A 12,655-nucleotide genomic window follows, 5' to 3' on the forward strand; every position below is an offset into this window, starting at 1 on the left:
TTTTAGAAGATGATATTTGAAGCATATTGACCATATGGTCAAGGTGTTATTAGACTAAGACTTTGGGTTTATCTCAAGGGTCTACTAACATTGGTAATTGTATATTATGGTGTTTCTCCTTATTTTTCCCACTGGGTTTTAAAAAGTTTTGTCTAGTATACCGGTATTACTTTGGTTTTTCCCACAAGGTTTTCCAAAAATTCTCCTCACATTTTTCCTAAAAGGTTTTTGGGGGAGTTATATGTTATATCGCATCTCCTGATTTTTCCCATAGGATTTTCAAGGAGTTTAATGATTGATTACAAGTTCATGAGAAGATCAACTGATCACAAGACGACAAGAAGAAAAAAATTGATTGCTGATGAACAAACAACAATGACTACACAAGATCAAATTGATCAAGGGGGAGTGTTAGGATTAATTAGAATTAATTAATATTGATCAATTAAAGATAATCCCTTCATTAGCAACTGCTAATGATGATTGTACCATAGGCAACAAATAGACACCTCTTGAGAGTCACAAGACACCCTTTGGCCAAGGGACACCTACCCATTGGCTTTGTATATATATTGTACTGTTCATCAGAATACAACAGAGAATCAATCCATTCATTCCATTCCATTCCCTCTCCTACTTCTAACAGTTTTCCCCATTTGGAGCATTCCATTTGATCCCTCTGGCAAAACATTGCTATCCAAATAAATGGTTTTGATTCAGGGGTATTGACTATTGAGAGAGATTACAGAGCTGACAAATTACAGAGAAGGTTGGCAATCCAACTTTTTCTCCAACACATACATATAAAAAGAAGAATATACCAAACAAAGTACCTGTTGAAGCCGTCTGTACCGAACCTTTTATTGTCTTTCAAGAAAATCTGAGTTATCTCCTTTCAAAAAAAAAGAAGTATCTGTTGAAACCATTTTTTTCACCCGCTTTAACTTCATTATTGAAGCCGTTTTGGAAGAAGCAGCCCTTCCAAACTGTCTACTATTCCCTGGCCAATAGCCAGAGAAGAACGCAGAAGATGGCGCCTTCATGCAAACCATCCCACACGGCCATGGACACGGAGGCGCACCTCACCGCCGGCTACTGTGCCGCCACCGGCACCTACAGCAGCCGCCACCCTCCACTCGCCACGGCCGACGCCGCCTCGTTCCCCGACTACCGCTTCCCGCGCCTGCTGACGTTTCCTCCTGACCGCCCGGCCTTCGTCGACGCGTCCACCGGCTCCACCCTCTCCTTCCCGGACCTGCGCACGCTCTCCCTCAAGGCAGCCGCCGCACTCTCCGCGCTGGGCCTCCGCCGCGGCCACGTCGCCCTCCTCCTCGTGCCCAGCTCGCTCCACTTCCAGGATAAAGCCTCCATGGAGGGGCCGGACATCGCCAACAATCCCAACAACAACCAGCAGAGCTTCCAGGATAAAGCCTCCATGGAGGGGGTGGCACCACAGGCGCAGTCAGCATCCGACCAACATGATCAAAGTTTTCACCAGGAAGCCTCACCGGAAAGGAGGAAAGACGGGGAGAGAATGATGTCTTCAAGAAGGTAAATGGTGTCTGAGGGTGTCACTATCATCGGTCCGCAAGCAGGGCCAAGACTTTTGCCTTCACCCCGCACCCACCCTAGAGCCGAAGATATACCACTTGGCGCCCGAGCACCACCACGGAGCCGAAGAATGCTACCACAACGCAAACAGGACTGCCCGCCGGCTAGCTTTCCATCACTGTAGAGGGTGCATACAGTAGGCATGGGTAGGGCACTCTAGCCATGCCCTCGAGCGCACGACCGCCATAGCGCCCGCAAGTCCCGTCTCCTTCCCACCAGGCGACAAAGGGGGGTAAGAGACCACAGGGCTGGGGAAGGTGCGTTTTCGCACCTCCGGCCAGGCTACGGGTGGCGCACAACCAGCTACCAGTGCCCACGACTGGGAGCACCTGCCAAGGAGGTAGCAGCACATCCAGGTCGTGCCCACGACCCACCAGGGGTTGGGAGGCAAAGGGTGAGGCGGCCGACGCCCCTATGTGACAGGGATAGGCGTGGTGGCGGCGGCAGATGGGTTCCGCCCAAGGAGCCCCTAGAAAGGCAGCCACGACGCAAGGGGAAGCATCGCAAACCACCACAAATCCAGCAGGGAGGCGGCTGGATCCAACCCCATCAACCGGCGGTGCAGCATCAAGAATGACCTAGGTTTAGGGGTCCGTGGGAGGGAGGCGGGAGAGGAGAAAGGGGAGGGGAAGAGGGCAAGTTGAGCTAACTTTGGCTCCGCCGCGGGCCGCCAACACTGCCCAGACGATTGCCGACAGTGGCAGCGGCCTTGGGTGGGGGGACGGCGGCGCAAAGGGGTCACCCCGTGTCGCTAGGGAGAGTGACACGGGGGCAGTCTCAAGATACGTAAGCTCAATGTTTTGTAGGCGTCCATAGGCTGTACATTTCTAAGTATATTTATGGAGGATTTTGCATACGGTCAATTTCAGAGAACGTCTTCCATTAGCAGCCCCTTTCCCCAGTTCATAATATCAAAAAATAGACAGATATAATATTATATCCAAAACTTTTTTAACACAAAAAACAGTGTTGTAAGTTATTTAGACAAATTTATTCAAACAGAAAAAATTTGCATAGAATTTTTTTTAAAAAAAATAAACAAAAAAACAATTCCAGGATATTTTTTTTGATAAATATGGAGAACAACAAATTAGGAACAAATTTCAGAGAAAAACTTCAAATAAAAGGATGAAACAAAAAATCTAGACGTAGAAAATAGGATCAGACTAAAAAAACATAACAAAAAATTTCAAAGAAAATATGAACATCAAATTCATGAAACAACAAAAGTTTTATGTGTAACTTTATAAAAAAATACAACAAAAAACAAAAGGAAAAAATAGCTAGCCGCCGCTGCGCTCGCCGGCGTGCCGGACTAGCAGAGCGCCGTCCGCAGCTGCTTTGGTCCATGCTTCGCCCGCCGCAGAGTCTAGCCACCGCACCCATAGTCACCGTGGAATGGGAACGCCCCCGCGTTCCATGTTCCGAGAATGGCGTTCCCGTTTCGGAATGCGGGAACATCTTTGTTCCGATAGTGTAAAAATGTATCCAAAGTGTCTGTTCCTCCTTCCATGATCCGTCGGGAGATCTTCACCTCCTCGCTTGATGTGGGCTCGCACCTGCATCCTCCGTAAGCTTGGGGAGAAGAGAGAGCAAGAGGAAAAAGAAACGGAGAACGGGAGAATGGAGGAGAAGAAGGTTTTGCCTGCGTGCCCCTGGATGAGGATGGAAGACTGACTGGAGGAGATAAGACGTGCACGTGGGACCCACCATGTGAATTGGCTCTACGCTTCTGTTGACGCCTTTTACGGATCAACACACGAACGCACTAGATCGTGCGATGCGAGGAAGAGCTCGATGCAGCTCCTCCTGCGAAGAGCGGTCAGACCGGTCTAAGGGACCTGTCAGACCGGTCGTCGGGGTGAAATCGGCGACGGCCAACGAATGCTAGCCTGGGAGGGACCCCGTCAGGGCAGGCGCACGTAGGGTTGTTCTAGGATCGGCAGGCCACCTAGAACGCCTTCAGACGTCGCGGAGACGAAGGAAGAACAGCAGATGGAGGTTGGAAAAGCTAGGGTTTGGGGAAAAGATAAAGAGATAAAAAGTAGAGTTTGTATTGATTTTGTTCGATTGGATCTTCTCAATCGGCCATGACGCTTTATATTTATAGGGTGGGGTGGACTTATCCCGAAAGGAATCCCTATTACAGATCTAGATCTACAAAAATCCTTATTTGACTCGGACTCCTCCTAGACCGGTCGGACCTACCGGTCAGACCGGTCGGTCTCTGCCGGACAGGCCACAGTGCCTCGACCGGTCAGACCGCTCAGTCAGACCGCTCAGACCAGTTGGTGCCAATTTTGGCTGTCAACATATGCCCCCCTGTTTTTTGGTAAAGCTTGCTTGCCCAAAAAACATTCTTCTGAGCCAAAATTGTCTAAGGGCGATGATTATCGTTACATCGGCCAATTTTTGTGCTAAGGGCGATAAATAACCATCGGCCATAACTTGCTCTAATCAAGTCGATGTTGAAACAACTTGTTTGGGCCGCCACACCATCTTCATTGTTGTTGACGTCTTTGGCACGGCCTCCACCTGTTGCTCCATTGCCTCCTTCTTGCGCATACGTTGCAGCCTTCGATTCTGAGTATGAGACAAACCTGAGGGACACCACCACGGCTTTAAATATTTTGAGTCTTGCTCCTTGCTCTTCTCATTTTCCTTGCTACAGTCAACATCTTGTTGGACCAGATTATTGCTAGCAACAATCAGTCTTCTTGCATGGTTTGGATACATAGGAGGATATTGAATATAATATGACTGCATATGCATCCTAATATAATCCATCGGTGTATAAAAGTAAGGATACTAGCAATACTATGGAACAATCGGTCCACTAGACGAAGCATAATTACCTTGACTCGATTGTTCTTGATGTCCTGACGGTGATCACGTATCCATGACTTCGCTTGGTCGCCTTTTCTATCTCTGAGCAATCCCCTCCTTCTCATACTTGGCCAAAAGTTCCTTAAAACTCGGCCTTATCTTGCTTCTCGGGGAATTCCCAGATTTACTAGGCGCACCGGTCAGACCGGCCTCATGACCGGTTAGACCGGTCGAACCGGTCAGACCGCCGCTGTGGCCGGTCAGACCGGTCGACTTGTTGTCGGCCTTCTTCTTCTTGTCTTGCCCCCCAAGTGTTTTTGTGGCTTGAGGGGTCCTCTGTGTCAGCTTCTTTCAGGTGTTTCATCACCAATGATTACATTTTTTTTCCCTTCGTTGATTCGGCCGAATTAGCAATTTGGGATTATTCAATTCCAACATATGCACCGGGAAAGGATTCTGATCAATCTGCATATTAGGAATAACCGTTTGTCCTTCATTAATGGCCGATTGAATTTGCCTACGCAACATATTGCAATCATTAGTAGCATGTGAAAAAGTATTATGAAATTTGTAATATGCTCGCCGCTTCAACTCTTCAAGCGGCGGTAGAGTATGTGACATCTTGACGTATCCAATCCTATATAACTCATCAAATATTCTCTCGCACCTGGATACATCAAAAGTAAATTTTTCATCTTGCCGATTTTTATGAATCAGCTTAAGAGCAGAACAAGTAAATGGTTTGGCTTGAGATGGCCAAACAAACTCAGCAGCATATACATCTTTAGACTCATCGTCCAAACAATCTGAATTGCAATCTAAAGCATGCACACTAGAACGATGATGCCTATGGGATTCTTGAGACTCTTTGCTTCGGCTTTCTATAACCAAAGCTCTCTGATGCACCTGAGTAACAGTAAAGAAATCATAGCCGTCTAGTCTTTCTTTGATATGAGAGCGCAAGCCATTAAAAGCCAAATCAGCTAAATCCTTTTCTGCGATATTCACACTGAAGCATCGGTTTTTTGTATCACAGAATCGTCTTATATAATCATTGACAGATTCATCACGTGATTGTCTAACCGATGTCAAGTGAGACAATTTAAGCTCATCATGCTCACAGAAAAAGTGCTCATGGAACTTCTGCTCTAATTGTTCCCATGAACCAATAGAATTAGGCGCCAAAGAAGAAAACCAAGAGAAAGCGGTTCAAGTTAAAGATAAAGAAAACAAACGCACTTTCAACTTGTTTATTGAACCAGCTTCTCCTAATTGGGCGAGATACTGACTAATACGTTCAAAAGTACTCCTAGTATCTTCCCCATTGAACTTAACAAATTCAGGCAACCTAAAACCAGCAGGGTATGCAGATTTTACTTCTAACATCCCCTCCAAAACTTTCTTTAAGCAAATTAGTCAAATCATTCTTATAATCAGCAAGAACTTTATCAAAATTATTTGAAGAATTTGGCTGTGTGGATGTAGATACCTCACGCTGGTTTGTAACAAATTGACCGGATGGACCGGTCGGACCGGTGGGGAGGAGCCGGTCTGACCGGACTGGTATACCGGTCTGACCGGTCTCTACCGGTTTTGCCAACGCTGCACATATTGGTCGAACATCTCGTCGGAGATAGGACCGATGTGTGGCACTGAGTTCCTGGGGAGTTCTGGTGGTGTATATGAAATAATTTCGTTTGTTCGGCTAATGTTGGCCGAACCAGGAATACTCATAATGGGATCAATGTACGTGGGTGTCACAGTTTGACTACTGAAATAATTCATCGGCATCACATATTGAGGTTGACTTGTAGGAAATGCTGTCGATGGTTGAGAAACATAAAATTCAGAAGTAGAAATAGATGGATGTTCATCGGTTGTTTCTGGTTTCTTACCAGCCGATTCTCTTTCCTTAGAGCTAAGCCAATTAACCCAATAAACATCACGCTCAGCTAGCAATTTCTGAATTTGTTCCATAGTAACACAAGAAGGTGGAGCAGTTGCAGCAAGTGTTACCTCAGTAGATGCATCTGTGGAGGCAGAAGCGAAGTCGATTTCCTTGATCTTGGTGACTTTGCCTCGTCGATCGACCTTGATGCTCGCAAGTGCCGCTAGTAGATCTTCTTCATCGCGCTTCTTCATGCGCTCCACCAGCAGCAGACGAACTTCCTCTGGAAGATGCTCGTACGTCGAAGGGATGATGTTGTCCGGGTCGATTTCGGTAGTAGATCCCATCTTCTTCGGGGTAGATTAGATCGGTTTTGCTAACCAAGATCTTTCTTCCCCAGCGGAGTCGCCAAAAAGTATGTTGACGTCTTTTACGGATCAACACACGAACGCACTAGATCGTGCGGCGCGAGGAAGAGCTTGATGCAGCTCCTCCTGCGAGGAGCGGTCAGACCGATCTAAGGGACCGGTCGCCGGGGTGAAATCGGGGACGGCCGATGAACGCTAGCCCGGGAGGGACCCCGTCAGGGCAAGCGCACGTAGGGTTGTTTTAGGATCGGCATGCCACCTAGAACACCTTCAGACGTCGTGGAGACGAAGGAAGAACAACAGATGGAGGTTGGAAAAGCTAGGGTTTGGAGAATAGGTAAAGAGATAAAAAGTCGAGTTTGTATTGATTTTGTTCAATTGGATCTTCTCAATCGGCCGTGACCCTTTATATTTATAGGGTGGGGTGGACTTATCCCGTAAGGAATCCCTATTACAGATCTAGATCTACAAAAATCCTTATTCGACTCGGACTCCTCCTAGACCGGTCAAACCGGTCGGTCCCTGCTGGACAGGCCACAGTGCCTCGGCTTGTCAGACCGCTCAGTCAGACCGATCAGATCGGTTGGTGCAAATTTTGGTCGTCAACAGCTTCCACGGGACCGAGTGGGTTGGGTCGACCGGCAGTTGTCTTAGCTTCCGTCCGGGTGAGCGTAAAAACAGTATTGGGTATATTTATGGGGATGAGTGTGGGTATGTAATGTTGTGTTTGCCTTTCTACTGCGTTATCATTCGTACCTAGCTATTGTTAATTACCAGCAAACATAATCTGTTTATGGATAGTACTAAACAATTGTCAGTTTTTACAAGATTATCAGCGCGTAACAAGTGGTATACTATATATTAGGTAAACAAAAAAAACTACACAAGATGTAAGAGGGCACTAACTGCAAATGAAGAAATTGGTAATAATTGGGCATCGGACTCGTAAGCATCATGCAGGAAATTGATGCCAGGCTTAACAATGTTGTTTGCGTGCGTGCAGATCTACGGGCTAACTGAGACGACGGGGAGCATCACCATGTGCCGATGTGCGACCTCTCGCCGTCGCTGCACGGCAACGGCGACGGCGGCGTCGAGTCCTCCAACGAGCCGCCGACGTCGATCTCCATCGGGCGCCTTGTTCCGAGCACGGAGGCGAGGGTCGTGGACGTGGAGTCCGGCGAGTCCCTCCCGCCGAACCGCGTCGGCGAGCTGTGGATCCGGGGGCCAAGCGTGATGCAGGGCTACCTGCGCCGCGAGGAGGCCACGGCCGCGGCTCTGGTCACGGACGACGGCGGCCGCCGGTGGCTGCGCACCGGCGACCTCTGCTACGTCGACTCCCACGGCCTTGTCCACGTGGTGGACCGGATCAAGGAGCTTATCAAGTACAAGGCCTACCAGGTCGCGCCGGCCGAGCTTGAGGACGTCCTCGCCGCCCACCCAGATATCCGCGACGCCGCTGTTGCGCCGTAAGTCGGCGTACACTATCACTTGATTCTTCTTGCTCCCTCCGTACAGGAAAGAACACAACAATTCTAATTTTGCTTCAAATCAATCTATCTTAACTTGACCAAAAATATATATTATTAATTATTAATGTTATTCATAATAAAAAAATTATAATTAAATTCAATACAGAATATTTTCATATCACATCTCTTTGGAATATAAATGTTACTATATTTCTACGAAATTATATTCTTTTTGGGAGACATAGTACCTTGTACACCTGTGACTAAGTGACATGACTTCACATGCGTGGCTGATGGTTTGGCACGGCCCCACAGGTATCCCGACGAGGAGGCCGGCGAGATCCCGATGGCTTGCGTGGTGAGGAAACCAGGGAGCAACCAGCCGCAGGCGCAGGACGCCATCTCCTTCGTTCAGAGCAAAGTGGCGCCGTACAAGAAGGTGAGAAAGAGTGGTGTTCGTCGACTGCATCCCCCGGTCACCTTCCGGCAAGATCCTTAGGGCACAGCTCAAGTCGTTCCTGTGTACAACGACATGCCAAATGCATGGAGGAGCAGAGCTGCAAGCTGGGCCAACAGCAGCCCCAAACTGATGGAGGTTTACTAAGGGCCTTCATAATAACTTTCCAAGGATGATGATGAATAAAGGTGACTTGCATTCGTGGTGTACGAAGATCTGTCTACCACTTGAAATTTAACTTACGATATAACATGTATACGTACACAATTTGTCTTTCTCCATGGCTTGCATTCTGAGTTTTCCTCTTGTGTTGCTTCATGGGCTCCTACCAGCTCAACTTTGTTCAATCAGGCATCTGCAACGAGATTGATCAGGATGCCTTGCAGGAACTGAAGGCAATCCTAGGCCAGCAATCGAGCATGCTGTCATCCTGAAACGGAATTACTAAACTGTGTCATGGTCCAGGGTTAGTAATAGTATGCAGCCACAGGCACGTGTAGGGTCTCAGGAATTGACCTCAGTTCTGCATCCTTTTAGGCATCATACCCGCTTCCATTGGCAACTCGACATTCTTGACAAGCCTCAACCTTAGAGAAAAAATGCTGCAAGGTCAAATCCTGCAACTGTCAGCCACATATACCGGTTGTGATGTCTTCACCTCTCAAACAATCCACTCCAGGGTGAGATCTTAGCTGGCCTGAGGAACTGCAGCAAACTTGTGAGCATCAGGCTTGGCATGAACCAGCTCATGGGAGGAATCCCCAATAGGCTTGGAGAGCTTTCAAACCTCCAGGGTGTGTTGTGGCAGAAAAACCTCCTCACAGGGGCGATCCCACAGTCACTTGCCAATCTCTTTTAGGGAATCAACCTCAGCATCAACCGTCTGGGGGCAACATCCCTGAGGAGTTGTGTAGAATCGTTGAAGTCGAGTCGTTCATAGCGGCAGGAAACCACACCTCAGGCACCAGCCCTGAGGATCTGCTCACCACTTCACGTATGATCTTATGGAGCTTGCAGTAACTGAGAACAAGATACATGGGAAACTACCCTCTAACACAGGGCTGGCCTACCCATGCTCAGATATATCACCCCCTTGCCTTTAACAAATTTGTAAGAGGAATTCCATCTTAACTAGCCAACACAGTCATGCTCTACTCCCTAGGAAAACTTAGCCCAAATACCTTTAACTTCGAAGGCAACATGCTCGAAGCAAGAAGTGCTCAGGATAGGGAATTCATCACTTTCTTCACAAACTGCACCCACCTTTGTGTCCTCAGCCTCCAGGCCCCAGTACAACATACTTGGTGGTGAGCTGCAAATCCTATCTCCAATCTTGTATCCCAGCTTCAGTTGTGAAAACAATTGAAAAACACTTACACTTGCTTGGATGCTTACCATCATTCAATGATGACTTGGCCTCCCCCTAAATCCATCATCCCCCTTTGTTTCTCCCTATTTTTTTCTTCTTTTCTCCTCCTTTTGAATCAAAGTTGCTCCCCCTTTGGAAGATATTCATTTTTACCTTGCTTTGATCCAAAATTCTCCCCCTTTGGAATCAAATCACCTAAAAAGGCTTGGCACACCAAAATAGCTCAAAGGGAAAAGTTAGTAGCCTAGGGAGTTAGTTCCATGAATTATGATCCAAATGTATGATATCAATGAAAATACCAATTGAGTGATTACTAAGGTGGATCACAAAATTACGAAACTAGCATGACATGAGCTAAGCTTTCCACAAAGTGTGTGCACAAAATGATAATGTGAAAATCATGTGCACAACTAGACATTTAAATGAGAAAGCTTAGATCATATCATGCACGGAGATAGCTCTATAAAAAAACAAAGAATTGACAAAGATACTAATTGAAGGGGTTATAGACCATGCATACCTTCGGGGGGATTGTAGTTACCTTGCATGTACCAATTTGAAAGTGACTTGTCATGATATCAATTGAAATTGAATACCAATTGAAAGTCTTTGAGGTGGAGAATCACTTGGTACACCAAGGTGAGCACATGCATGAGCACATGGCCTATGAACTTGGATATAGAAGTTTTGTTCAATAGATCATGGCTCACTATGAGACTACAAAAGATGAGCTTGAAAACATGTTAGTCTCAAAATCACAAACCATAGGATGAACTCCCCCTAAATGTGTGCATTTAGTGTTTGAAACACCAATTTAATGTATGCACATTGTCTTTGACAACAATGGGAAGTTTACCCTATAGCTTGTGTTCATGGTACACAAATGAAACACATACCTCATGAAGTCCATGTACCATGAAGGGTAACTTTGTGTAGCTTTTTACACACTTATTAAACCATATAGGTTGCTTATGGGTTAGAATCATGACACAAGCAACCCACCAAATATAACACTAGGTGATGCAATGCAAACAACCTAGCAAGGGTAATGGAGCTACATGATGCTTGAATTGAAATCTAGCTACCATTACCTTATGGGGGACTTGGGCACCAAATGTCCAAGTTGTGAGCATAGCTTCTTTATCTTGAACCTTCGCATCATCTTGTTAGCTAAGCCTCCAAATCTCCCGAAGCCGTTCTTGGGCTTTAAGTCTCCTTTGGAACCCACACCATTTGAGGTCCCTTCATATTGGTGATGACATTCTTGGGCACCCAAATGGAGTAATTCCAACTCCTTTCTTGCTTCCCAACCTTGTGAGCAACCACCTTGCCATTTTCCTTCTTCTTGATCATGTAGGTGGTGCTTTTGCTCGTTCTTCCGGTTGGGCTTGGTGTAGATGAGAGAACTCTTGATTGTGAGCTTCTTCTTGTTCTTCTCATCCGAAAGCTTCTTCCTTAGTTGAGGACACTTGTTGGACTTATGGCCTTTATGATGACACTTTGAGCAAGTCACGGTGGACCCCTTCTCAAGCTTCTTCACCACGTCTTCACGGTTATCTTGAGAAGGTTGAACATTGCTATCTATGCCCTTGCCTTTTAGTCTAGCCAAGTCCTTCATGAGCTTTTGTACTTCTTGCTTGAGTTCATTATTTTTCTTAGCAATGAGATCATCACAAGATTCTACAACAACATCCTCAAAGCATTTCTCATTGCAAGGGTTACGTTTATCAAAGCAAGGAGTTGAAGCATGGTTAGTGTTATTAATGCTCTCAATTTTTAACTTGAGCTCTTCATGCTCTTCGATAAGCAATTTGAATTTGCATAACAAATTTTCATAATTTGTAGCAAAAATAGCATTAAGATCATTAAGAGCATTAAGATTTTCAATTTCATTTAATTGCTTCTTGATTATTTTTTGGTGCTCATGAACTAGTTCAAGAAGTTCTTCATATGAAGAAGAATCGGAGTCATCATCACTTACATCGCTCTCCATAACTTTGGCCATAAGGCAAGTGTTGGATGATAATCCTATGTTAGTGTGGGTGGTAAATTTCTTGTTTGATTCATCACTTGAGCTTACGCTTGATTCTTCACCACCACTAACACATTCACCAAAAATGGCAAATGACTCATGTTGAGGCTTTTTCTCCTTCTTTTCTTTCTTCTTCTTGAATCTCCTCTCAACCTTCATTTGTTGGTGATGAGGCCCATCTTTGAGGAAGACCATATACCCCATTGAGTTGATTTCTTGCAAGCATTTGTTCATCTTCTTGACTTGCATGTAGAGATTGGGGTCCATTGGTTCTTTTTCATCATTTGAGGAGCTTTGGCATACCTCCTCTTCTTCCTCTTCAATTGAGCTACCCTTGATGGCCATCTTCTTCAACTTCTTGACTTACTTGCATCCAAGTGCACTATGTGTTGGTGAAGAAGGTGGCGCTCTTGGCTTGATGTCATGGCGTAGCTCATGGGCGATCACCTTGTTGAGGACTTGATTTGGTGTTAATATGTTGATTTCTTTCTCATAAAGAATTGTGATCACCAAATCATACTCCGTCCCTCGTAGTGAGTGAAGGATCTTGCGAATGAGCTCCAAATCATCAAAATTTTTCACATCTAAAGAATTAATCTCATTCATAAGAATATTCAACCGTGAGTACATTG

The 12,655-nt window shown here is 45.9% G+C and overlaps 1 protein-coding gene across 1 annotated transcript; it reads left to right on the plus strand.

The window, feature by feature from the left end:
* Positions 1 to 1,063: 1,063 nt before the first annotated feature.
* Positions 1,064 to 8,903, plus strand: LOC120669170 (putative 4-coumarate--CoA ligase-like 8). Its single transcript, XM_039948965.1, has 3 exons — positions 1,064 to 1,487; positions 7,715 to 8,162; positions 8,481 to 8,903. The coding sequence occupies exons 1-3, from the start codon at positions 1,064 to 1,066 to the stop codon at positions 8,662 to 8,664; spliced, it is 1,056 nt and encodes a 351-aa protein (XP_039804899.1). The 3' UTR covers positions 8,665 to 8,903.
* The last annotated feature ends 3,752 nt before the right edge of the window (positions 8,904 to 12,655 follow it).

The sequence above is a fragment of the Panicum virgatum genome, chromosome 4N (genome assembly GCF_016808335.1).
Source record: "Panicum virgatum strain AP13 chromosome 4N, P.virgatum_v5, whole genome shotgun sequence".
Taxonomy (NCBI): domain Eukaryota; kingdom Viridiplantae; phylum Streptophyta; class Magnoliopsida; order Poales; family Poaceae; genus Panicum; species Panicum virgatum.